The sequence below is a fragment of the Anolis sagrei genome, chromosome 1, assembly GCF_037176765.1.
Source record: "Anolis sagrei isolate rAnoSag1 chromosome 1, rAnoSag1.mat, whole genome shotgun sequence".
NCBI lineage: Eukaryota > Metazoa > Chordata > Lepidosauria > Squamata > Dactyloidae > Anolis > Anolis sagrei.
This window is the reverse complement of record NC_090021.1, coordinates 199427930-199455631: the sequence shown is the minus strand read 5'-3', so window position 1 is coordinate 199455631 and position 27702 is coordinate 199427930. Positions and strand designations below refer to the sequence as shown.

General features: G+C 37.9%; 1 protein-coding gene across 6 annotated transcripts in view; it reads left to right on the top strand.

Annotated features, from left to right (window-relative positions):
* The window catches only part of SLC4A10 (solute carrier family 4 member 10), a 199634-nt gene that overhangs the window by 109892 nt on the left and 62040 nt on the right, over positions 1-27702 (top strand). For 3 of the 6 annotated variants that reach the window (XM_060777832.2, XM_060777851.2, XM_060777861.2), the window contains 5 exons: positions 1795-1933; positions 3659-3819; positions 17909-18097; positions 23197-23285; positions 25640-25735. In XM_060777832.2, coding sequence (XP_060633815.2) covers positions 1795-1933; positions 3659-3819; positions 17909-18097; positions 23197-23285; positions 25640-25735 — 674 coding nt within the window. The remainder of the gene's footprint in view (positions 1-1794; positions 1934-3658; positions 3820-17908; positions 18098-23196; positions 23286-25639; positions 25736-27702) is intronic. The other 3 variants (XM_060777840.2, XM_060777877.2, XM_060777869.2) reach the window with 3 other exon arrangements.

The window sequence follows — 27702 nt, the reverse complement described above, 5'->3', positions numbered from 1 at the left end:
AATAAAACATTGGTCCACCAATTCCTCAGTTACATATTTCATGTGCTACCTCTGCCCCCAAGATGTACTTTACTAGAGGTGAGCTGCACCAAGAGAAGGAAATCTGTTCTGCTGGCAATTGGTATGCAGAAGGATGTTTCCATCCCACTCTTGCCAGAAACATGGCTGCAATAAGGCATTGTAATATAAGTCTTCTTTCTTATTTCCAAAGCCTCACTGACTGGTGGGAATTGATGGAGCTCATGTAAGGGCTGGGGACAAATTGCAATAAAAGACAGCTAACAACATCTTAACCCCATTAGCAACAGAAAAATAACAGGACTTGAGATCCAGGCTATTCCTGTCCTATGTGAAACCAACCCCATTCTTTTTACATTCCATTAAAAGTCTCTGTTCTGTTCTATTTGGGGGAAAAATAGATGTTGAATAGATGACTTTACCAATTTTAGAGAAAATGAAAGAGTTTATTTATTTACCATATTTATACCCCACCCTTCTCAACCCAAAGGGGACTCAAAGCAGCTTTACAAGTAGGCAACAATTCGATGCTGCACAAATACATTCAAATAAAATAAACAATACATTAAAAATCAAGAAGTTAAAAACATTAAACATTAAAACCAACCATTAAAACCACATAGTCCAAAAACATTTGGATAGAGTTTTACTTTTGTTGGAGGTAGAAACTTCAAAGACTTATTCTCAGTCCCATTAGCTCCCTCATGTTAGCATCTCTAGACCCCACATGGCAAAGAGCAGCCGTGTCCTCTTCAACACACCATAATTGACAACATCTGAGACACATCGTAGGCCCATGACACTTTTCTTCTCCTGTATGATCTCAAATATCTTTACCTGATGAGGAAGCCAGTAAAGCTTCAAAAGCTCTCATGATGCATTTTGTGTTTTTAGTTGGCCAATAAAATTATCACTTTTGTGAATGTTGGATTTTGTTTCAGTATAGCTTGCCAACCATTATTTTTGGTACAAATCCCAATAGTCTTTGATTTAGATCAGCCCCAGAGTATTTGTGCAAAATGTTGTATTTTTGCATGAAATGATATTGTTGTGAAAACAAACGCTTCTTGTGTGAAATATTCCTGAAATTTGGAAAAAACCAGAAAACATGAAAAGAAAAAAAATGCAGTGGCAAGCATTTTGAAATACATCATTTTCACATACACAGAATAAGCAAAAACATGCCTCTCTCTTTGATGCACATTTATTCGGTTTTTTTCAAGGAAGTTGCCGAAGCATCAATGGCCTCAGACTACAAATGGCGTGATTTTAATACTGAGTGTAATTTTAATTTTTTTAACTTTAAATATGCATTAATTTTATTTCACTGGATTTTAAGCTTAATGTTGTATGTGTTTAAGGCATTGAATAATTGCCGTATGTAAGCTGCCTTGGTTCCCTCTTGGGGTAGAGAAAGCCGGGGTATAAATAAGGTATATAAATAAATAAATCTGTGGCAAAATGATGTGTACTGTTTTGGTAACTCAAGCATTGATGCATGACTGAGTTGACAAAATGTGATTATTTTACCTACATGCTATGGTTTCTTGCTTTAAAAGTTCATTATAAGGATAACAAAGGGCCAGATAGTCTTATGACATATTCTTCTGTGACACAAAAGACCGTAGGTCCAGCCAATAACCCTGACTTTCAAGTGCTTTATACATTTCTGTGCAAGTAATACTTCCTATTGAATCCCTGTTTGGACTCCTTAGCTGTTTCAATAAGCTTTTGATGTTTTGATGTTACTCCCTTTCTCCTTTCTCTTTTTTCTAGACACCCCTTCACAAAGGGTACAGTTTATTTTGGGAACAGAAGACGATGACGAGGAACACATTCCCCATGACCTGTTCACAGAACTGGATGAACTTTGCTGGCGTGAAGGAGAGGATGCCGAATGGAGGGAGACAGCCAGGTGAATGCCTGTTTTCAGGAAGTTCTCTGCTCAGCATCCAAAAACATGGTGCGACCTTTCAAAGACACAAGGAAGCCTCCCTCCTCAAATGGCCATTTAGATTTCAACCAAGGGTGCATTTAAATCCACCTCCTAGCTAGTTTTGCTTCCCGTGACATCACTCTACAAAGCCAGATGTTGCCACAGCTGGATTTTATATTTTGTAGGTCAGAGCATGTTTATAGGGGAGGAAATTAATGGAAATGGCAATGAATAAAAGCATTAACATGAAAGATCTTTAGCTAGATTTCTCTCTCTCGCTCCTTTCTTTTATCCGATGAAAATTGATGAACATATTTTAAATTCATTTCTGGAGAAAAACAGATTGAACCAAAAATGAATAAACATTGGATTTAAACACTTACCCAGATGAATAGTAAAGTTAGAAATGGAGGTATGCTGCTCACAAGTATTTTATTGAACTTACTTTTCCCCCGATTAGAAAATATAATATAGTGAATGACTACTATTTACTGTAATGAGGTAGAAGAGGCATTACATAATGCTTTTTGCAACACTAATCCTGAAGTAATAGGCTTTTAGGGTAAATCCTAAATCTAACAAAGTTCCAGTAAAGCAGGCATTGATCTGCTGATAACTCCTGGGAATGTGAAGGGTGGCATTCCTTACCCTCAGCTAATATCGTCTCAGAATGCTGTTCTCTTTGGTTGCCTATGGTAGAGCATTATTTTACAGACTAACCTACCTCACAAAGTTGTAGTGCATTGAAATTCTCATTCTTAATATTTTTGGAGCAATGCATCCAGGTCTCCATTGTATTTAGCATGTTGGTCATAGTAGATATGTTTCATAAGAGACTACCCTTACTATGAGTGGTATTCTATTTGGAATAAAAAATAGTTCAAAGAATACATAATTACTTTATCGTTAATCCTCCATAGCCAAGAATTCTGCATCCACAGATTCAACAATCCAGGTTTTGAAAAATATTCACACACACACAAATCTAAAAAAGTAAACCTTAATTATACTATTTTATATAATGGACACCATTTTACAACACCACTGCATTTAACAGGACTTGAGTATCCACAGACTTTGTCTTCCACGCATGTGTGGGTGTGTGTCTGGAACCACGCCTTAGGGCAGTGGTTCTCAACCTGGGGTCCCCAGATGTTTTTAGCCTACAACTCCCAGAAATCCCAGCCAGTTTACCAGCTGTTAGGATTTCTGGGAGTTGTAGGCCAAAAACATCTGGGGACCCCAGGTTGAGAACCACTGCCTTAGGGGCTACCATGGACTCACTATACTCTGTTAAATGCAGTTGTAGAGTATTATCTATCAATTTGCTTCTCAGCTTTCTGACTAAGTTCAAATGTAGAACTGTAGATTCAAGTCACTTCTAAGGCATCAATCTTGTTTACCCTTTTCCAGCTTCCTATAACTCACAGCTCTTTGGGGAGGCAATTGGAACCAATATAATCAACAAATAGCAACAAATAAAATAATATATGCCTTCTGCAATCTTAGTTCAAAGTGGAGAAGACCCATTGAATCAGTGCTATTTAATTGAGTATTAAGTTACCATTAAGCAGTTGATTCATTGGGTTTATTCCAGCGCAGTTTCATGGGAATTATATAGTGTTGTTTTCTTGTAATGTTCAGCAGCCCTTGCCGGTGTAGCTCCCCAAAGAAAATAGCTGAGTAAACTTTTTCTTTTCTCAGGTGGCTGAAGTTTGAAGAAGATGTTGAAGATGGGGGAGAGAGGTGGAGTAAGCCATATGTTGCCACTTTGTCGCTTCACAGTTTGTTTGAAGTGAGAAGTTGTATCCTCAATGGCACAGTGTTACTAGACATGAGGGCAAATTCTTTAGAAGAAATTGCAGGTAAGCAAGAGTATCACACAATCAAATATAAATGGTAGTATTTCTTCATACCATCCTTCTAAATAAATAGAACCACCTCAACTTGTAACAGAAGTAGCATTTTTTTTTTAAAAAAAACATATGCTATATATAGCATGACACTGGTGTTGATATTTCCAAGATTATTATGAAGGCACGAAGGATTATGAGTTGTGGAAACGAACTTTGAAGGTGAAGACATTTATGCTTTGGGTGTGATTCTTGTTGAAAGGAAGGTGCTGGTTACCAGAAGGCGAGTATAGAAGTTGTAAATCAGGAAGCTGTTGAAAAAAAGTGCATTTGTAGAGTATTTGAAATACAGGGGGATGTTCCTGAACTTACTGGGGAAACTGAAAACCATAGACAATATGGAACCTTGTTGAAATGAACAACTTTTGCTGGAAGTTACCCCAAAGAATCTAGGAAATTTCTAGAGAGGTATCCTCTCTAGGAATTTGCTAGGTCTTGGTGGAAGCATACCATAGAATCACCTGGCGGACCTAAAAATTCCTAAAGCAGACATATTTTGTCAGCTGTGAATAGATTAAACAGTAGTCACTAGTCCTGTTGGTATCCTGTGTCTTCCTGTTTGTCCCCTCAGAGCCCAGGGTGGAGACAGTTGGAGTGCAGGAAGAGACTTTCATCTGCTTTTGGGCCTGGGCATAATGGAGCAGTGCACTCCTCTTCTTCTCCCTCTTTGAGGCCAGGACAGTGGCAGTTGGGATGGAAGGCGGGCTTTTCATTTGCTTCTGGGCTAAAGGATGATGGAGATATGCCTGTTTCTTCTTCCCATTTGTCCACCCCCCTGTTAAATTAAGTTTGTCCAAATTACTCAGTGCAACAAGTACATATTTTGACATTTATTTTATGAACACCAGATTTTTGAGCCCTTCTTCAAACTTCTCAGATTTAAGTGTAATTTGTCATGTGGCAGCTATTTGAGATGCAAAATGTCTTTGGGAGTAGAGACAGTTGCAAGGGCCTATCTGGATCTCACCTGCCATAGCCATGTTCTAGATACATTCTGGTTCATTTGCGGAGTCTGCTTCATTCTCTATACACCATACACATGCATTTGGAAGTCCATCCCTGTTGAACTCCATGGAACCTCCAGTCTTGCTTCACAGTATTGTATCACTATATATATATATATATATATATATATATATATATATAAACATAGCTCCATAATGGGCAGAGGGAGATGTTTGGACTGTTCTAGAGAAATAAGTGATAGTAGTTATTGGACAGTTTCAGAATCAAGAGTTTGGAAATGTTACTTTTTTGGAATTAAGCTCCCAGAAAACCCTAGCCAGGATGTGAAGAGTTTTGGGAATTGTATCAAAAACAGAAATAAGTTTGTTTTCTCTCATCATTTTTTGCCTTTCTTGGGTCTTGTGATTGCTGAATCATCTAGGAATCTACAGCACGTAAATCAGGACTTTGAGTATTGAATCTAGGAATCTGCAGCATGTAAATTAGGATGTTTAGTATTGTCTTCAGAGATCTTTTATCAGCAGGAACCAGTCAGACCACATCTAGACTTTGCCCCCTCTAGACAGCTTCTGGACAGCTGTCACTCAGTATCAGCCAAATAAGAGTGATGTGTTTTCCTTAACTTTATAAAACATTATTCATTCTGGAGTCCCTATTCCCCAAAAGTGTGTGAGGGCTACAATTATTGTTATTATTTTTAAGGGTTCATGATCTGTTCATGGTGTCCTTTGGTTGTTCAAAACAAAGTTACCCGTTTTTTATTCTGACAGCCTTATTTCACTGCAGGGTTTTTTTGCAGCTTCCACTTATTAGAAATTGTGTTTATTGTGTTTTAATGTATTTTAACAATATGGATTTCACAACTATAACATTTCTTTCTACCGAGGTGTGTAATAAACATACAACTTAAGTTCCTATTTATGTAAATCTATATGACTCCAAAAAGAATGTTCTTTCTAGACGCTTTCTACATCTTCCAAGGTGATTCTTTGGTATGCATCTGCTGGAAGCTACCATTGAGTCACAATGGAGGATGTAGAAAATGCCTAGAAAAGATGTCCACTCTAGGCATTTCCTAGGTCCTCCAGTGTGATTCATTTGAATATTGTTTGTTATTTTTCATGATTTCGTGTATTCACAGCAAGTCTAGGAACATAACATCCACCGATATGGAGTTCATACTGTAGATATATCTATTATTTGTGTAAATCACTTGTCTGTGTGCTGGTTACAGATTAAACTATTATTATGTGCTCTGCATGGTGACTTGGAAATTGGTATGGAATAGAATGACAACTGCTGTGGGATAGTTGTTAGGCCAGAAGAAGACATTGTAATAGCTTTGAACCAGTGATACAGACCTGGACCCTTTCATGCTATACAACTATGTGGTTATGGCATTAGAATTTCACTTCAGCTGCTATGTTGAAATCCAGTGGGATCCTGGAGTTGCCAGCTGAGGCTGATATCCTAGGAAGCCTCACCAAAAAAGCTCCTCTGGTGCCTCTGAGCAAACGGCAAACTCCAGAAATCTGTTGTATGCAGTCATGACAGTTAAAGAGGAATCATACTGCCATAACCATGTAGTGTGAAAAGGCCCATGAGATATTTTGATTAGCAAGAATGAAGGCAGTCATTGCCAATCTTCTCTATAGTGTTATCGTTTTAGTGTATGTGATGCCAAAGTGCTCACCTCGGCAGCCTACATAATAAAACTAGACTTTATTTTGGTTACAATCTCCCCAGTAACAACAGCTGGGGAGATATTTTTGTAGCATCAATTTATTATTGAACACTATATCCCTGTTGTATTGTTGGGCATTTTGGAGAACCTGTATGCAAAGAATGTTTAGCTTTAGAGAACTGCTGTTCTTGGAGTAATGGATGGAAATTAGATGGAAATGACTCAGGATGTCTTGCAGACTTTGAGATAAAGTGCTGGGAAAACTCGAGTAGGAGGTATTGTACTGTTTGGGTACAAGTTGTGCCTCTCTCTTTCCCCTTTGCATGAAATTTCATTTCAGTCCAGCCACTTCCATAAGCAAGACAGAGCCAGGCTGTATGGAAATGATTTTACAAATATATATATATGTATTTCATAATTGGAAGCCAGATATGTATTTCATGCATAGATGTTATTGGATTATGCAACTGATATACTACTATGCTTTTGCCCCTTTGTCCCCATGTTTCTTTCATCATTTATTTCTTCTTTCTGTGACTCATTTTTCATTTCACCCCCCCCCCCCAATGTTTCAGCTTAAAATACAAACCTGGTTTACTCATGAATTTTCACTGCTTAACCAAATCCTCATGCTAAGCCTTGATATTTTTTTTCAAACTATCATTATCTGCCTTTCCACTGATTTAGATTGCAATAGCAGCAATAGCTGACATAGTGGAAGCAACCAATTTTTGATATCACAGATGTTTGATCAAGATTTTTGATGTGAAGATGATATATTGCACCCAAACTGACATTCAAATCAAACTCCCCAGGTTAAACTCCATAAAAAACTTAAGTTTAAACACAGTTTATGATGTCTCCAGGTATATAACGACTATGATAAGTTGCGCTTGCTTTAAACATTTATACTTTAATTTCTCCTAAACTATAAAATATTTTTGAATAACTAGGCATCAGATTAAAGATATTTCTGTGTAGTTTCTAAAAATGTAATAATATGAGTGCATCATTGATCTTGATTTTTAGATATTCTAATTTAACTTGAGAATGCATGTATACAAAATCTTTCAAAATACTGTGTCTCTGATTTTAATCAACATTTTTTGTAAAATTTGAACACAATTATACATTTTATTATGTAGTTTCATTTGTTTTTACTGCATGTAAGTCTCTTTAATTGTTTTTGATATATTATTAAAAAAACACCTGAAAGTAGTTACATCACTGCTCTCTTGCTCTTCTCCCTTTCAGAGCTCTCTCTGAACCTCTCTCCACCTTCTTCCTCCCCATGAAGGCATGAAAGCAGATATAGGTCATTCAAAACACAGCTATCTTATTATGCAATTGTCTGCTAGCTTGAATTGCAGTTCTGAGACTTAAAGCCCTGTTAATTACTGTTAGTGTTTCTTTTAACCCACTTGTCTCCAGAAGATACCTAAATGTCTATCAAAGCAAATGAATATTTTTGAGTTCATGGCAAAAAGGAATAAGCCAAATATTGATGATCAAGAAGGCAGTAGTTTAAGAATTCACAGTGGGAAACATCTTGATGCAACCCGTCATCATTATAAAGGAAATAAGAAGAAAGCAGAAGAAAACAGAAAGAAACTTCTGCCAGTTGTGGAAACTATTGTTCTTTGTGGTCAAAAAGAACTAGCTTTAAGAGAAAGCAATTATTCATGACCTGTGAAGAACCTTTGCACAGTGATGGTAATTTCACAGCCTTGGTGAGATCTCGTGCCAGATCAGGATACACTGATCTGAAAAGACATGTTAAAACTGCAGCTATGAATGCCCAGTATACTAGTCCTTAAATACAGAATGAACTAATGGACATGTGTGGTGACACAATTGTAAAAAAAAATGTGTTGTAAGATGCAATGCATCACAGCATTTCTCTGTTCTGGCAGATTAAATTTTGAATGTGAGTACCTCAGAACAGTTATTGCTCTCCATAAGGTATGTTGATGTTGAAACTGCAAGAATAAGAGAAGATTTTATAGGCTTTGTGAAGATAAGTGATATGACAGGTGGAGAACTTGTAGCCATTATTTTGAAAACACTGGAAAATGGGCTGAACTTGCAGTATTTGTGTGGATAGGATTATGATTGAGGTACTAATATGAGTGGTCATATTAGTGGTGCACAGGCAATTATATTGCAGAAGTATCCAGTGGCTATCTACATCCACTGCAATGTTCACTCACTAAATCTAGCCTTAGCAAAGACTTGCAGCATTCCACCTGTCAGAAACTTTCAAGGAACAATATCATCTTTGTGTAATTTCTTTAGAGCATCATTCATCAGACTGGATCTGTTGAAGAAAAATATAAAATACTGTTTCTCTTAATCAAGAGCAAACAACCTGTTGCCATTTTGTGAAACCCATTGGGTTAAGCTATTTGATGTAGTTTTACAATGTGTTGAACTGTACAGTATGGTCATGAGAACACTTGAAGAACTAAAAGAGAGCCCTCTATACAACAGTGAGGTTTCTTCCCAAGCTGGACACCTTCTTTTAGCTGTTCTGAATACTGAATTTGTAGAAACGATGCACATCCTAAGAAAGCTTCTATCATCATCCCTTTAGCTTAACAAAACATTGCAAAGACATTACATTTTCTGCAGTCTGCAACATGTTGACAGTCTCTTAGAAAAAGCCAGGAAGATGCACTCAGAATCTGTGAAAGAATTTCAGAAGATCTTTGACATGGCAAGATTGGTGGTGGCGTCTTTGGGTGCAGAAGCTAGGATTCCTTGAATCCGTTCAAGGCAGACTTGTAAAAGCAACATCCAGACAACCACCAGTACCAATGGAATATTATAGTCTAAATATGTACACAGGGAAGTAGTTGAGGAACTGCAAGTGTTCCTCCCTATTAGTTGTGGCCATTTAAAGTTCAACTTGAACAAGTGCACAGAACTTTACAATGAATGTCTTCAAGATATTGACACATTGATAGAAGAATTTGACCTGTGGTGTAGAAAATGGAAAAAGATTACACCTGCAGAGAAAGCATCAAATGCACTGGAAGCATATTTTGTCTGTGATAGACAGGTATTTTTTACGAATGTGAAGAAACTTCTTCAGATTTCTACAACATTTCCAATGTCAACAGCTACAAATGAAAGGCTGTTTTCAACTTTTAAATGTTTGAAAACATATATAAGAAGCACAATTGGGCAAGAAAAACTGGCTAGACTTGCACTCTTGAGTGTCCACTGAAGTTTATCAATGAAGCCTGATTTCTGTCAAAGTGTATTGATACAGTTTTCAAGTGTTTCCAACAGGTATTCTTTTGTAACCACTAAATTACCAATGAAGAATCATTTTAGGTTTTTTAGATTGAAACTTTGAAGCTAAAATAGAAATTTGATTTAAGTCTATTTAAAAATATAGAATGAGTAATAGAATTATGTGTTATGGACCTAATCTTAATGATTTGCTAAAAAAATTGTCCCCCCCCCCCCCATTTTTTTTCTGGTCATGGGTCTGATTTCTGTGATTAATGAAATTAAGTTGGTAGATCTTGGAGCTCAAGTTATTAACTCAAAAAAAATGCCCTGCAAATCTCATATCTTTCCATTCCTGATTTTCCTCTTTTAGTGCTGAGGAAACAATAATAATACAAGGGACCTCATCTCAATATGCCCCCCCCCCCCCAGTAACATTTTGGAGGCTAGAGGAAAGCTGTGGAACAACTCTTGTGAGCTGCACATCCACCCTCCTCTTTGCTAGGGAAAGGGAAGGGTGGAGAAATAGCTATGAAGCATGCTGCACCCCATCGCTCCCCCCATCAGATGGGTGAAGCATGAAAATAACACTATAAAGAGAGAATATTGCAGTAAACTTACCTATATCATTGGTGTTGCCCAAGATGTAGAAATGTCTGCCAATACAGGATGCCACAGACATGGCAAAAGGGGGCAAAAGGAGGCATGACCAGCCATGCAAAATGCCTTTTTTAAAACCTGTCTGATGAGGTCCAAGGTGATTATCCTTGATCCAAAATGCTTGGCTATTTTGAATTCAGGAATTTTTTTTGGATTTTGGAATATCTGCATTTGCATGTATGTACATAATGAAATATTATGGATTTGGGATCAAATCTAAACACAAAATCCATTTGCTTCTTGTACACCTTATATACATAACCTGAAGGTAATTTTGTACACAATAGCCTTAATCATTTTGTACATGAGAAGACATTTGTGTGCATTGAATCGTCTTAGAGCAAAGGTGTTGCTCAATTGTCCAGCCATCCAACTGGACAATTTCAAAGTATTTTGGATTTCAGAATTCTGGTTAAGGGATAAGCTAGCATAGTACTGAGTAGAGTGAGTATGAGAGAGCACACAATATTTTCTGCTTACCTGCTGATGTAACTTATAACCTGTACTTTTCATAGATGGTTTTAGCAGGAATACCAGACCTTTGCTAACCTTATTAACTTATTTTGTCAACAAGTTAACTGAGAGGTCACATACATGGTCATTTCAGAACAGGAAGCTTGGAAAAGAACCAAATCCATTCTTTTTCATTCGCCACGAATATGATTAATGCACCAGATTATTGAAGCTTTTTGTAAGCACCATTTGGCAGCCAGGATTAAGAATGGCTAGATCTTTGTCCCTGCCCAGTTAGATGCTATCTAGAAAATTGTTTTGGAAATATTTTATTCTCATCAGTTCTGAGAAGTCGTAAACATTTGCAGTTTGAGGTCATCAGTCTGTTTCTATGGATAGATTACCAGTTTGCATAGTTTCTTTAACTGGCCCAGATTGTGGAATTAATTGCCACCTGTTGGATTCAGTGTCTGAGTTTGAAATAGCAATAAAGACCAGTTTCTTCTCATAGGTTTAATCCGCAAATTGTTAAACTGTGAATATTAAAAGTTGTCTCCATTGTTTTAATAGGTATCAGTTTTGAATATTCTTTAAGTGTTATATATAATGGTGTTATATATTTAATCTAGGCAGAGATTGATAAAACTTTAATTTTCAATAAATAATTATACAAGTTAAACCTCAAGAATTCTGAAATCCAAAACACTCCAAAATTGTCCATATAGGTGGCTGAGATAGGAGCACTTTTGCTTTCTGATGGTTCAGTGTCCACAAACTTTATTTCATGCACAAAATTATTGAAACTATCCTGTATAAAATTACCATCAGTCTATGTTTATGAATGGAGCCCCCGGTGACGCAGTGGGTTAAAGCACTGAGCTGCTGAGCTTGTTGATCGAAAGGTCGCAGGTTCGATTCCGGGGAGCAGCGTGAGCTTCCGCTATCAACCCTAGCTTCTGCCAACCTAGCAGTTCGAAAACATGCAAATGTGAGTAGATCAATAGGTACCGCTCCGGCAGGAAGGTAACGGCGCTCCATGCAGTCATGCCGGCCACATGACCTTGGTGGTGTCTACGGACAACGCTGGCTCTTTGGCTTAGAAATGGAGATGAGCACCACACCCCAGAGTCAGACATGACTGGACTTAATGTCAGGGGACTACCTTTACCTTTACTATGTTTATGAAACACACATGAATTTCATGTTTAGGCTTGGGTCCCATCTCCAACATAACCATTGTGTATGTTTATGCAAATATAGATTTTTCAAAATCTATTTTTTTTCCCTAAATCCAAGACATTTCCAGTCCCATGCATACATTTTGGATAAGGGGAACATACCTTTTATTATTATTTCCAAAGTACTAAAAAGGGAATAATTAATGAGTAGGATGATAAGTGTCGTGCAGAATATTCTTTGAGCTAATAACTTGAACTCCAAGGTCTGCCAACTTAGTTCCCATCAATCAGAGTAATGGTTCAGGAGGAGTAAAATGGAGACTCAGAAGATTGCAAACTGGAAGCAGTAAATTGCTTGCTGCATAGTATATGTATCTCATATTAAGTTGGCCCACACATGAAAGTATCAATCTATTTCTAAATGGCTACATTTCATGAATTTTAACTACCTGATTTAGAAAACGAAAGAAAGTTCTAATTTTGGCTGTTATAAAGCAACCAAAGTCAACAGCCCTTGTGACCTAGTGCAAATCTTTCATATATTAGTAGACTCTGATCTTGTTTTCTGCCCATCTCTGGCACAATGCCCAGCACATTGCTAGTCTCTCTCAGCAGCATGTGGTGCTTTTGTGGAAGTGTATGTATGACTAAAAAGAAAGATTTCACTGAAACCAGTTAATGCAGAGCTTTTACAGAGCAGAGGTTGCCTAGGAGCATATGTACCATAAGAGGAAATATATATGAGAGACAGAGACTTTGAAGACATTACAATGGCAGAGATTCAATTTTTTTTTTAAAAAAAATGCCCTGAAGACTTCCCACAGAGAAGAGAAATATTTCTGATGCAAACTGTGCTGGTTTTTAACCGTACCTTTTATGTAACTGTTCACTTATCTGGATTTTCCTCCCACCAGACAGTACCACAAGCAAGAGTGAAAAACAAAAACAGGCTCTACAGATGCAAAAGACATTTTGATTCAATGACATCCAAATACTCTGCTTTGTCCTCTGTTGTGTATCTCTACATTTTCTACTGCATCATGGAGGAATTAATGGGAGGCCATGGCCCCAAGTGGGCAGTTAGGTTTAATAACCAACCACACACCCTGGAAAAAAAGGGGAAAAAAGATGTGTCTTTGAGTGTATGCATAATGCAAACTGAAAATCACATCCAGCTCTCATGCACTTAGAATAAGGATGGGGATGTGTGTTCTACAGGTGCTGATGGTCTATAACATCCACCACATTTTGCCATAGTCTGTGCTGACTAAGGATAATAGGAATTGCTGCTCAACAACATTGGGGATGAAATGGGGACCCAAACTATCCAGTTCTGCTTTATGATAAAATTGTGTTACTGTGTCACTTAAGCTCTTTCAATTTTTGCTGCAAACTACCCGGCTAGAATGCATTTTTGAAGGCTTTCATGGCCGGAATCACTGGGTTGTTGTAGGTTTTTCAGGCTGTATGGCCATTTTCTAGAAACATTCTCTCCTGATCTTTCGCCTGCATCTGTGGCAGGCATCCTCATACCTGGTTAGAACTGCAGTGCTGATGCTGATTTGCAATATACCTCTGTCAACCAGAAGTTGGGAAGAAATAGGAAGGTAGTAGGCTTAATGCCTTGCTTACAAACTTACAAGATCTTGAAAAGTATATGATGGAAATCAGAATGCAGTGCCAGATATGGACCTTTGGTTGTCTTCTGCACAGATTGGACTTTAGAATGCAAGAGCTGGATTTGCTAGACGATTACAAGACCTTATCCCACACAATAGCTTACTAAGTGTTTCTGGGAAGCCCATTAGATTCCTGTGTCTTCAAAGCAGTGTTAGATGGCATCTCAGTAAAGCAATATGGGGGAAGTGTACAGCCTGTCTCCGTTCACCCACTTTGCTTGTTCATAGCACAAAAGATATCCACATATCTTTAGATCGACACTCAGGCTGCATTGTTCAACTGCCTTGCTGTAATGTAGCTTCATCACCTAAGTACCAGTATCCATATACTAGATATGGATTGTATTCATATGGAGATAATCTACTCACCAAGGCTTATTTGGAAACTGGAATCCTATGACTTCTACAAATACTACTACATGTAGGATCTTCTGCTTGATCACTGATGGAGTGTAGGACTCCCTCAATTCTCCTCTGTTTCTTTAGTCATGTTGAGAACCTTTATATGATCAACACACAAAATGAGCTTCTTTGATATCCTTTTATGACCAATTGGTTGATGCTGTTATTATTGGTTTTAGTGTTGTGTAGCCCCAGGTTGTTCCAACTGATGGTAACCCTAAACAGACAAGGTGTTCATAGGGATTTCCCATTGTTTGTCTCTGAAGCTAAGAGAGTGTGACTTGCCCAAGGTCACTCAGTACTTTTCCATGCCCACCCCAGTTTCTCAAGATTCTGGTGCAGCACTCAAGTCATCAAACCACACTGGCACTGTCAACATAATTAACACAGAAACGATGCTTCTTCATCTAAGTTTAATGTTTTTTTAAATGGAAAAATCTGTTCCTTTAATCCTGACAGTTATCAAAACCTTGACTCATCCTGCCTGCTCTGATATATATGTGTGTTTTTTTTCTTTCATGGTTGAGCTTGCTGGGTGATGTGGGATGGTTAGGAGAAAAAGATCGTGAGCTACCTGAATATTCTGAACAAAAGAGCTCCATGACTCACACAAAGGTAGTGAGAGCTATTCTGTGTGACACACTTCTCCTTGGAAAATATATTGACTTTCTGATTCAGTTGCTGTTGTTTTAAATTAATTTGGGGAGATTTAACATCATTTCTTTTTTTAAAAAACAGTCTAGAAACTGCAAATGCAAGTCTAATCCTGTGTTTTAGAAGCTTCCATTCTCAGCCTTCTCTCTTCCGTCCCAGTCTCGGGATTCTATACTATTTCCTCTTCATCTTTTACACAAAGTCTAAGGGTTGGTTATTCCATTAGATGTAGAGAGGAATCTGTCTCAGGAAGCAGATTTTGAGCATCAGAAAAGAGCAACACTTTCTTAAATATGTAGCTGAAACTTTAGAAATACAACAGGAAGAAAGGAAAGTATTCAGGGGCTAAAATGACCATTGCTGTAGGGTACAATGCACCTTGTCTTTGGGAGTAGGTTTGGGAAGGTTTCCTATTTGCTGCAGTGTCTCAGATCTCTTGGATTGGCACTTCCATGCTATGTAAGAGAGCAGTTCCAAAAAATGAATCTGTCCATTATTTCTCTGGATTTAATGTGTTCATTGCCAGTTTAGGAGGCACTTCTAATTTTCAAGTGATTTGAGGGGAAAGCAGATTTCAGGAGATTCTACAGGTGGCAGCCATGGGATTTAAAGTGGATCCACACCTCATACCTACTCTTTAAATGTAGTGTGATAATGCACTCAGATGCGGATCTGGATTCAAAACTAATGAAAAAAAAATAGCAGTGGTCTTTCTTAATTCCCTATAAATCCAATAAACAATTTTCTGTTTTGAGCCTTTAGCAACTCTGTCTTGCACAGTTCAAATCAACATCTTTCTATTTTCTGCTTTGGCATTTATACTGCAAATGACCAAACTGCCCAGTGTACACTTTACATTTGAATGGCAAATGAAACACTTTGGAAAAAGTATTGCTTGAAATAGTTTCTCATCTCCATACCTGATATGGGCTTCATTGGAGAAGCCAGGTCTGAATCAAAGAGTTGCAAAGCATGAATAAAGCTTAGGGTCCTTCCACACTGACCCATATCCCAGGATCTGATTCCAGATTATCTGTTTATCCCAGATTATCTGGCAGTAGGGACTCATATATTACAGTTTAAAGTGGATAATCTGGGATCGGATCCTGGGATAAAGCGCAGTGTGGAAGGGCCCTTTGTCTTTCTTTTGCCCTTCTTTTTTCTCTGAGACATCTTCATCTGCTTTCCTTTAAAGAAGGAAGAAAATGCACCAAAAGTTGATGTATAGGTGCATATGTGTGTATGTGTGTGTATGTGCACATGACCAGAGAGAAAAAGATTAAAGGACCACTTCTCACCCACAACTGTTCTGCTTCAAATCTGCTCTTTATTCTATTTTGCATCTGTATGAGGAGTAAAGACTGTATTGTTTCATTTTCAAAACAAATATACCCTTCCAAATATTAATTTGTACACTCCATTTAGGCAGTAGGTGACAGACTACCTTGTTATCATGAAGATCCTTTCTGTGCAGATTTTTGAATAATGACTCTCAGAATCCCACTGTCAATGGGACCAATGGTTTTGGGAGTTCAGTTTGCTGATTAATTCTAACTAATTTTATTTGGGCGTAATTTTTCTGGCAGTGCTTAAATGCAATTTTCATCACATGTTAGTCATGTACATTGCCTTTTATCAGATTGTATAAATATGTAAGCCTGAATGTGTGGGACATATCTACAGTATAAGAACTCTCTTGTGCCTTGCAAGTGACAGTCTTTTTATACGGAGTGTTTTGTTGATATACGACAGGTTTTTCTCTTGGTTCATAAGAACACATTACATGGGACTAGTACTTGTGGTTTCACGTACCTGCAACTGATAAAACATATGCTCCCTCAAGGAATTTTCTAGGTTCCCCAGGGTGATTCTGTGAGATTATTTGGTGGGAATCATTCCTTTCAATAGGATTCAATATTATTCAGAGTTTCCTGTTTCCATGGTAAGTTCAGGAACATATCTCCTATGAACAAACAGGTTATTGTGTATAAAAACTATAAACTGTAAGAACATTTAGGGTTGCATACAGAGATATGTGTATGATATCTCTACAAAGGTAGGCTTTTGAAGTGAGATGTTGGAATTGTATTGTGTACGTAAGTGATATGCTATTTGAAACTACGTTTTAACTATGTATTAAGGACGTCTTATGGTTTTTAGTAACGTGTTATTGATTATTATATTTCACTCCATTTTAATATTTGTTATTATGTTTAGGATTCATCTTTCCAAAGCTACTGTTAGCAGCCCTAAATTCCATTTGGGGAGAAAAGGGGAATATGAATTCTCCTGATAGATAGATTTGAATTAGTGGTTGAGTTGAGAGATTCTTATTTCATTTGGGAACTTTAGACTTATTGTATGTTAAATATAGTATGTCAGTTTGCCATGCCTTCAATTATACTTGTATAGAAACCCATACAACAGCATTTAAGCTGTGGATGGAATCCTAACAGGACATTTAAAATTACTGTGTTTGTGGCTAATTTATTTTTCACTGGGCCATGACATTTCCAGCCCCGAGGTTAGCTGCTATGTGATATGTGACGCATATGAACTGGTTGACATTTTCTGGCCTACAGCCTAATTTGTCAGATACACAAACAAATCAGGAGGTTGTCTTAAGGCAGTGGTTTCCAACATTGAATCCTCAAATGTTAGACTGCAATTTCCACATGCCACAGCCAATTTGACCAATTGACAGGAATTTCTTGAGCCATAGCCTAACAAGAAATGTGGGGATCACTGGTATGCTTCAATAAGCTATAGTCTTTATTCAACAGATTGTGTCTTTGCTATTTGCCTGAAAAATATTTGCACTGTAGGTAAAAGATGCAGTAAGCTCTCCACATTGAACAATTACAGGGATAAATATGGTGCCTATCACTGTCACATGGTGGTGGTGCCAGAAGGAATTGCCAGTCATCTACATCAGGTAGTTTGAGAATCACTATTCTAAATTAACATCACATTTACCAATTAATTGATGAAATAACTAATGGATCATACATTTTCTCAGATTGAGAATTCATGTAATGAAATCTTAATATTATTATTTTGTCGCTAATTATTATTTTGGCAAGACCAGCGTATTGTGCGAATGAGACTTTCATGTTTTATCCTTTCAGACATGATCCTTGATCAACAAATAAGCTCAGGACAGCTCAGTGAAGATGTCCGACAGAGAGTACATGAGGCTTTGCTCAGGCAGCACCATCATCAGAATCAGAAGAAGCTGAGCAATAGGATCCCAATTGTTCGATCTTTTGCTGATATTGGCAAGAAGCAGTCGGAACCACATTCCATGGACAAAAATGGTAAAGTGTCAAGTTACCTTCGCCTCAATTACTAGTCATATCTTGCAAACTATGTCAAATCTAACATATGAGATTATACCCCTACCTTCAAAACAGCACAAAAGGTAGCTGGCATCCCAGTCTTAAATGACATTATGTCACTATCCTTGCAGAGTATTAAAATGCTTTGTAGTGTACCAGAAAGCATTCATCTTAATTATCCCACTGAGATCATAGGGAGAAAAGTTGTGATCCCTTCATTTTGAGAAGTTACAGCTATGATATGTGGACATGGGACTTATTTGGCAGTAGACCTGGACTGATGGGATGGGGGTCTTGGCGTGATAAGAGTGGGAAGCTTTTTTGCCCTCCAAATATTTTGGACTTTAGTCCACAGAAACCTTAGCCATAATTAATTATAAGAGTTATAGTCCCAAATATCTGGAAGACCAAGTGTTTCTTACCCCTGGGGAATAAAAAGCAAGATTATCAGAAGACAATGCAAGCACTTTTTTTTTTGCAGATGTTCAGGGCTGTGAGTTAGCTTATTGGATTTCTTCACTTTTAACGGTTTTTCTATTGCTTTCAGAAGTATGAATAAATTGGATGTATTTATGTGCATTGATGTTACATTACCCTCATAGGATCTTAATTTTTTTCAGTTATAAATCACTTTTTGTGTTTGAACTGAAGAGAAGGAATATATTAAAGGAAGTAAAATTAATATATTGTGAATTGCTGTGAGGCTTCCAGGCTGTATGGCCATGTTCCAGAAACATTCTCTCCTGACATTTCAGCCACATCTGTGGCAGGCATCTTCAGAGGTTGTGGTCCATTGGAAACTAGGCAAGTGAGGTTTATATATATTTGGAATGTCAAGGGTAGGAGAAAGACCTCTTGTCTGCTTGAGGCAAGTGTGAGGGTTACAATTAGCTACCTTGATTAGCATTTAATCGCCTTGCAGCTTCAAAGGTTGGCTGCTTCCTTCCTGGAGTTTTCTTAGCAGGGTTAGTTCAGAGGAGGCTTGCTTTTGTCTTCCTTGGAGGCTGAGAAGGTGTGATTTGCCCAAAGTCAAATAGTGGGTTTCCGTGGTAAAGTGAGGATTCAGATCCTGGTCTCTGGAGTCGTGATCCAAATCTCAAATCTGCTTGTCATTATATAATAAGACAATGACAAGTTGAAACCAGTGAGCATATTCTAGGTAATTGTGTTAAATGTCCTAAGTTGTGGTCTTCAGGCTTCTTAAAGCCTTATGAAGCTGAACATGTACCTCTTTTTATCAGTGAGAATTGCACTTGAGAAATTGCATTTTATCTTAGTTTCAAAAGCTACAACAAGCTCTTGTTAGAATCATAATAAATGTTAGTTGGCTTTAATGCAATTCCATATTGTAATGAGTTTAATGTCCAGATTTTCATTAGAGAAGAGCAAATATTTCCATTGTCAGAATGAAGACATTTGTATGTACTTCCCAGGGAATTATCTGGGAGTTCACGAGAAGATCAGATACATGGAAGAGATGCTGCAGGTTATAGTCTTGCTGGGGCAGTCCTATGAGCTGTTTGGGTGGCATACAAAGCAATGCAAAGTAATTATCATGGCTATTCAGATGGCATCAAATATGGCCATCTGAATGTGGTGCTTCTGGGATGAGTCTTCCTTAAAAGAGAAAACATTCTGTTCAGATAAATGATTTTTCTGAAATGGTCAGTTCTCATCTCACTATACTTCTTAAAGATTACTTGACTGAAATATTTTTATGCAGATTGAGCATCTCTTATCCAGAATTCTGAAATCCTAGATATTCCAGAATCCAAAATTGTCCATATGGCTGCTGAGATAGTGACACCACCACCTTCTAATGAGTTAATGTACACAAACTTTATTTCGTTATTAGTTTTGTGTTTAGAGTTTGTTCCCTTCTCCAAGGCATCTTGTTATATATTTGTAAGCAAATACAGGTATTCCAAAATTTGAGACATCTGAAATCCAAAACATGCCTGGTCACAAACATTTTGGATAAGGGATACCCAACCATTATTGAGTTATGAAACCTTGTTTGGACTTTACGACTTCAGATTGTAGAGAGATGGTTTGAATCATTATGTCTGTCCATAGAAAATAATGTAAAGAAAATTACATATCAGGGCGAAGGACTCTAGCTTTGCTCTTGACATAGTAGTTTTCTCTATGCAGAGGATCATGTGACCTGCTACAGGAGTCCGTACAGTTGAGCCACAGGCTTACGGTGTTGATGAGAATCTATAAGGATTAAAAACAATCAGAAGCACATTCTTTCCTAAATTAGTGTAAAACCATAGTGAGTATTTCCCTTCAAGGCATGAGATGCCTTCTCAGCAGTGGCATGGCCAGTATTACATCTTCTATGAAATGCCAAATGAAGCATAACAGCACTCCCATCTCTGTTCATGTTTTATCACCTCTGAGAACTTCTCTTATTCAGCCTTCATTCATTTACTTGTAAATGACTGGGAGTACACGCAGACTACTTTTCTTTCTAAGTGAACGGTGAGACCCATGCTATTTTCTTTAAATAAGTGACTTATATATATCATTGAAATAATATTTGTTGTGGTAGACCAATTGTTGTAACACAGCAATAGAGACACGGTCTACAATAACTACTGCTAGGCTGTCAAATATGTGAATTAGCAGAATGCTTTTGAGCATGTTCAGAGATCCATTTAGAAGCCATGACCTATTAAGAATAAACACCAAGCCTTTCTGGTCATGATGTGTGATGGAAATTCTGACAAGTTTCTTAGAATTTTCACCTGTTTGAGTTTAATTTATGTAGTTATGTATAACCAGGGCAAAATATACCCTTTGTCCTTTGATATTCATGTTCTTCATTCCTGGAACATATAAGGCTCCTTCGGACTGCAGGATCTGACAATCTTTGCAAGATCTGACAAAGTTGGGGCTTCTTTTCTCTCTGTGAAGTGAGCCATACCTGTTGACCCTTTTTGTTTTTGATGTTCAGCCATCCTTTATAGTTTTACTGCTTCTGTACATAAGAAATGTGATCAACCCACAATCTTGAAATAAAGGTCATGTGACTCTTGATCATTCCCATCTCATGGCAAACCTTTCCTTCTCCTTATGTTCTTGTGTCCATGAGTAAACTGTGTACATAATCTAATCTCTACTGTTGTGCCAGACACATCTTCATATTCCTTTATTTTGCTCTGTCTTTGTTGTTATCTGTCTCTAACAGGCTCATCTCATCTCTGTACCTCTCTCATCTCCTAACCTTTTGGGTTCTCTATGCTCCTTGAAAGTCCAGAGGTAGTGTACTACAAACCTATCTTGCATGACCTTTAGGCCAATTCAAATGTTCATTCATATCTTCACATCAGTTTCTTCCAACATGGCAATTTTCATTAGTAACCTGGTCAATCACTTTCAACAAAATTTCAAAATGTCATACATGGGCTCTTTCCTCACATGTAGGCAGACACATTCATCTACTTAAAGTTTTACCACATTTCTGCTCTGAATAGAGATGTCATAGTTGTGTTGGGCTGATTTCCTTTGTGACTTAAAATACATGCAAGATGGGCATCCCTTATCCAGAATTCCAGAAACTGAAATACTTCCAAAATCCAAAATAGTCCACATGGGTGGCTGAGATAGTACCACCTTTGCTATTATTAAAAATATTGTGCATTAAATCACCTTCAGGCTACGTGTACAAGGTGTATATGAAACATGAATGTAGTGTTTAGACTTGTCTCCCATCTCCAAAATATTGCATTATATATGTATTTCAAAATCCCCCCCCCCCAAATCCAAAACACTTCTGTTCCCAGATGTTTTGGATAAGGGATACTCAACCTGTATTTGAAAGGAATAGTTTTAGTTTAAATAAATGCCAGGCTGGTTCATCTAGTTTAATACTCCACAGAATTGTGTGGATTTTTTGCTCTTTTTAATATTGTGACTTTCCCCACAGACCCCTGGGGTTGGTGTTTTATTGAATGTACAAGTGACCCCTGGGGTTATTTCCAGGCCTTCCATGGATACTTAAATCAATGGGTGCTCAAGTCTCATCATATACAATGGTTTAGTAAAATGATACCCCTTATATAAAATAGCAAAATCAGGGTTTTCTTTTGGACTTGTTTTTATATTTCAAGTTGTGGATGGTAGAATCTGTGGATATAAATCTCCCCCCACCTGTCCATGTAGATCTTCTGCTCGGTGGTAAAGCATGGCAATTGAACAAGTGTCAATCCTTAACACACTAAATGGGAAGTAAATTCTATTTGATGAAATGAGATTCTCTCCTCCATAGAGTTGAAACATATATAAGTATTCCTTTTAATAGTCATCAGCTGAATTTCCTTGGAAAGCACATTTTCTGCAGCAGTACTTAACCACCTTTAAGTTCATGGTGGCAATGTAAACACAAGTTGAGTTCTGCAGTCTGATGAAACAGTAAACAACTTTTTCAAACTATATTATGTAGTCTTTACAGGTCCACTCAGGCTGTGTTCTCAGTACTCATTGGATTCTTTCACTTGCTTTTAAGCTCCCACCCATAGATGATTTCAGTAGTAATAATACATTGATCTGCCCTAAAAGCAAAGGTTTAATAATTTGCCCAGGGAACATAATATGATTTTATAATAATAATAATAATAATAATAATAATAATCTTTATTTATACCCTGCCACCATCTCCCCCAACGGGGGCTCGAAGTGGCTTACATGGTGCCAAGCCCGAACAACAAATTACAATACAAAAAAATTACAAAATTACAGTAAAATAAAGAACATAAAATTAAAGTGTAGAACATCAAAGCATATAAACACTATACATAGAACATAAGAACCAAATATAAGGATAAAGAGCGGGCAGCATGTACATAAAAATGATTTAAAAACAACCGGGTGAGATAAAGGGGTAAAACTAATTGTAAGGAGGACTCATGGAGAGACAGGGTAATATTTTTTATTTATGCTTTGCTTTTGATTACATGTTTCATGTGGATAGAATATGAAATATGTCTGGTTTAAAATACATCTTCTATCAAATGTTTTCATTGCAACAATACAGAGAATTGTTAGTATTCTGTAATAACCATTTTTTCCAGCAGGTCAGCTTGTTTCTCCACAGTCAGCACCAAACATTGAAACCAAAAATGATGTGAGCAGAGAAAACAGCACTGTTGACTTCAGCAAGGTATTTTTTTTAACTAATTGTATGAATATTTGGGTGGCAAAATATACTTTTGGTTATGTAATGAAATGCATGCATCATTTCACTGTTATGAGTTGTTACTGCTCACTACCTCATACTACATATAGTTCACCTACAATAAAGGGCTGAGGGGAGGGGGTTACATTAAATGTTTAAAAGTAAAAAGTTGGTTCATTTCATTCCATATCACTGTGAACACATCATAAAACTTTAGAAGAGAGTGTAAAAATAGTTAGCTTCTGAGTTAGAGTTTTTGAGGGCTAGTCAGTGATATCAGAATACTCTCAAGCAATTTCGTTCTCTGAAAATGGGACATGGGAATGAAAAGTGACATGTGTCTAGGAAAGAATAGAACTTGGACATCTTTCCACAATTTCCCCTTTTCCGCAGGTGTTGTTGAAGCCACAAAATAAGAATTACAAGTCCTTCAGATGTGCTTGAAAGATAGCTTCTAGAATTTCTTGTCCCGACTATGAAGACTGTTGAAAGCTATGGTCTAACACCATCTAGAGGGGTATACCTATTATAAATGATTAAAAGAGACTGGTGCCTTTCCAGGAACTAAAGATCTAGATAGCCTCATTAAACCCTAGAATTCAGTAGTTTCTTTGGACAAGGATCCAACAAGTAGCCTGAGCACAAAGCCCTTCTCTTATATACGCACTGGTGTTAGAAACATTTGTGAGTGCTCATCTTTACAGGAGAAGACAAAAGAAATACCAGTTTGGAGAAAAAACTCAGTGCTGGCTAGACATACAAAGGTGAAACATCATCCCACAATATAGTTTCTTAGGAGGTCTCCAGGAATAAAGCTCCCTGAGCCCAGATGAAGTCTACCTTCTATCCAAGAGCATTTTAATCTCTGTTCAGGTACAGACTGAAGTTGAGAAAATAGGCTGGATCCCTTTGAAAAAAGGTTATGGCAGTGGGGAGATTGGGATAACCAGCCCCAAAGAGGTCAGCCTCCTAGTCTAGTTTGTGTAGAAGGAATATGAAGACATCTATGCTTAGTTTCCAGCTCCAGCAACGCATGGTGCTATCCAAGGTGCTTACTATGCTATCTTGGTTCCTCCAGTCTTGGAAAATTTGCCCAACAACACAATACAATAAATGAAATCAAAACACAAACAACAACATAATAAAATTACATAAAACATAGGAATACAACAAACAATATAAAAGTGCAATAAAATAATTCATAAGACAGTAACAGTGAGCAGGCTGCATGTACAGAATAAAATACTAAAGCTAAAAACACGGGGTAAGATACAGATGGAACAGATTATTTGTGAGGGAGAAACCACTGACTATCATGAAGAGACACTGCTAGTCCACATAAATAGTGATGGGCTCAATAGACCAGATGTCTTTCTTCATATAAGACAGCTCCCTATATTCCTAACTCTCAAAAAGGTCACAGTACTTTCCTGAGATTAATATCTATCCTCACTGTAGTTAGGGCTAGTTAGGCAAAGTTGACTTCATCATGTTTATATTCTATCTCCCTTCCCATTCTTTAGATAGCCTTTTTCCCAAGCTATTTTGAATCATCCTGATGAATTTTTAGATGAAAAGTCTTTCAGTAAATTCAATCTCCATTCCCAATGTTTAGTCCTAGATGAGCTCAATGACCCATGTTACATTTACAGAGGCAGAAATAGCTTGTGAAATGTGAAAGAGTGATCTGATGGTCTTATAATTCAAATAGCCCTAATTCATGGCACTTCGTTGGGGCAGGGTCATTGCCTTTAGGGACAATAGACTATATCTGTTTTTTTATCCTGAAAGTGCTATGTATAAGCCTTCAAATTTATTTATTTTGTGTTTGCCCAAAAACTAATTGACAGCGAAATAACATTAAGAACAGATTTTTGACCATGTTCTGAATCCCAGCATTTGTGCCATGCTATAATAATTAATTGCTCATTGCAAAGGCATATAACAGCATGGCAGAGAAATTAATTGAAGAAAAGGGTGGCAGTTTAGCATTTGACTTACTGAGTATATCTGCAATTTATTGCAGAATATCCTTGGAATGAAAATTCTCCAAGGGGTGCTGCTAAAGCAAGTTTGCACTAGATGCAGGTTTGATAGTAATGGCAGTTGACCTCAGCTGAGCCTGGTTGGGTCAAAGGTATGAGCAGGGATATTTTTAACCAGAATTCTCTTCTAAGGGAATTGATGCAAGCAGTGCTTTGAATCCGTGGTTGAATGTGACATCCAGTCAGTGAGTGTAACTGAGCCCGAACTAGTTATATGCTTGCTCCATCTGGTGCCAGACAGAATATGAGAAGCAGCATTTTGTACCAGCTGAAGTCTGTTAATTGTGCGTGCAGGGACTAGGAGACCAACAAAAAGGGCATAACAATAGTCTATTTGGGATGAAACAAAGACATGAAAAAGGACATCCGCATCAAGAGGAGAGAGGAGAGGTGAGGACCTAATCTATCTTTCTACAGTGATTGCAAGCAGGGTCTATTTTGAAATGTCAGCACAAGTTGAAAACCATGTTCTCTAGCTATAGCAGGGAAAGTCTTCAGAGCAACCTTCCTTGAGTGGGTTAGACTACCTGCTAATATCCCTTGGGGTTAAATCATCTGGACATTACCAGTTGGAGGAAGTCTGCTCCAGATGTATGTACACATGTTTTACATTAAAGAAATAGCCTCACAAGCCTTCGTGTATTTTTAAGGATGCCACCAAACATTTCAAGCACATGCAAAAAAAGAAAAGGGAAATAACTCAGAGTAAAATGACACATAAAAACACCCTGGAGAAATACACATAAAGTTAATGTAATTTTGCATAATTTTGCTTTACCATTCGATTCTATAAAATAGAAGTCCCATTGAATTGAAAGGGGATTATTGCAGGTAAGTGGGTATAAAACTACACACTTAAGGAAACTAACCAATAGCAATCCAAACAGCAGAGTCCTATACAATTTCTGCAAGATGTTCAGATATATTTAAAGTCTGACAAATCTTATCTGTTGGGAATGAAACAGACATTCAAGCAGAGCATTGCTTTATTTTCTATTCAAGGATGCTGCCAAACGTTGTCCAAATCTTTGCTTGCATCCTCAGTTGTACACATGTGCATTGCAAATTTTGGGCTAAAGTTCATGAGACAATATACTGTGATACTAGGATGCATCTACACCAGGTATGGACAAACCTTCTAACTTGGGGGCCACATGCTAGCACTCCCTGCTAAGAGGACTGGCTGCCCAGTGATAGAAGGAAGGAAAGAAGGGAAGGAGGAAGGAAAGAGAGAAGGAAGGAAGGGTGGAAGGGAAGGATGGAAGGAGAAAGAAGGAGAGAAGGAGAGAGGGAGAAAGGGAGGGAGGTAAGGAGGAAGGAAAGAGAGAAGGGAGGAAGGAAAGGATGGAAGGAAGGGAAGGATGAAGAAAAGAGAGAAAGAAGGAAGGATGAAAGGGTGGAAGGAAATGGAGGAAGGGAGAAAGAGGGAGGAAGGAAAGTAAGGGAGGGAGGAAAGAGAGAAGGAAGGAAGAAAAAAGGAGAAAGAGGAAGGTAAGAGGGATGAAAGGGTGAAAGGGAAGGAATGATGGAAGGAGAAAGAGGGAGGTAAGGGAGGGAGGGAAAGAGGAAGGTGAGAAGGAAGGAAAGATATAAGGGAGGGAAATAAGAATAAAATGGTGGAAAGGTGGGTGGGTGGAAGGAAGGAAGAGAAGGAAGAAGGATAGAGAGAAGGAAGGACAAAAGGGTGGAAGGGAATGGAGGGAGGGAGAAAGGGAGGGAAGGCAGAAGGAAGAAAGGAGAAAGAGGGAAGGAGGGAGGAAAGAGGGAAGGAAGGAAGGGTAAAAGGGAAGGAAGGACGGAGAGAGAAAGAGGGAAGTGAGGAAGGAAGGGAGGGAAGGAGGAAGGAAAGAGAGAAGGAAGGAAGGATATGATGATGAGAGAGAGGAGAGTCTGAGAAAAGAGCCCAAGAAGCCTCATCTGGTCCCCGGGCTTGGGTTTGCTCATACCTGATCTACACTGCACTTTGACACCATTTCAATTGCCATGCCTCAATTTTATGGAATTGCAGTTTGGTGGTGTAGTTTGGGGATACACCTGCACTATTTGGCAGAGGAGCACTGAACCATAGGACTGAGTAACATGGCAGTGTTAAAGTTTATAATTCTGCAGTGTAGATGTACCCACAGCTTCAAGACTCCACCAAGCTATAAAACTGAGCTTGTTGGGCCAGTCGTTCTTTCAGCTTAACGTATTTTACAGTGTGTTCATGAGGATGAAATGGAAGAATTCGGGAAGAAGGTACACAGCCTACTCAAAATCTTTGGTAGAGAAGCAAATAAGTGGGTGTATATAAATAAGTAAATAAATCCTTGCAAACAATTGAAGGATGATTTGCAGATGTATTTGTTGGGAGGGGA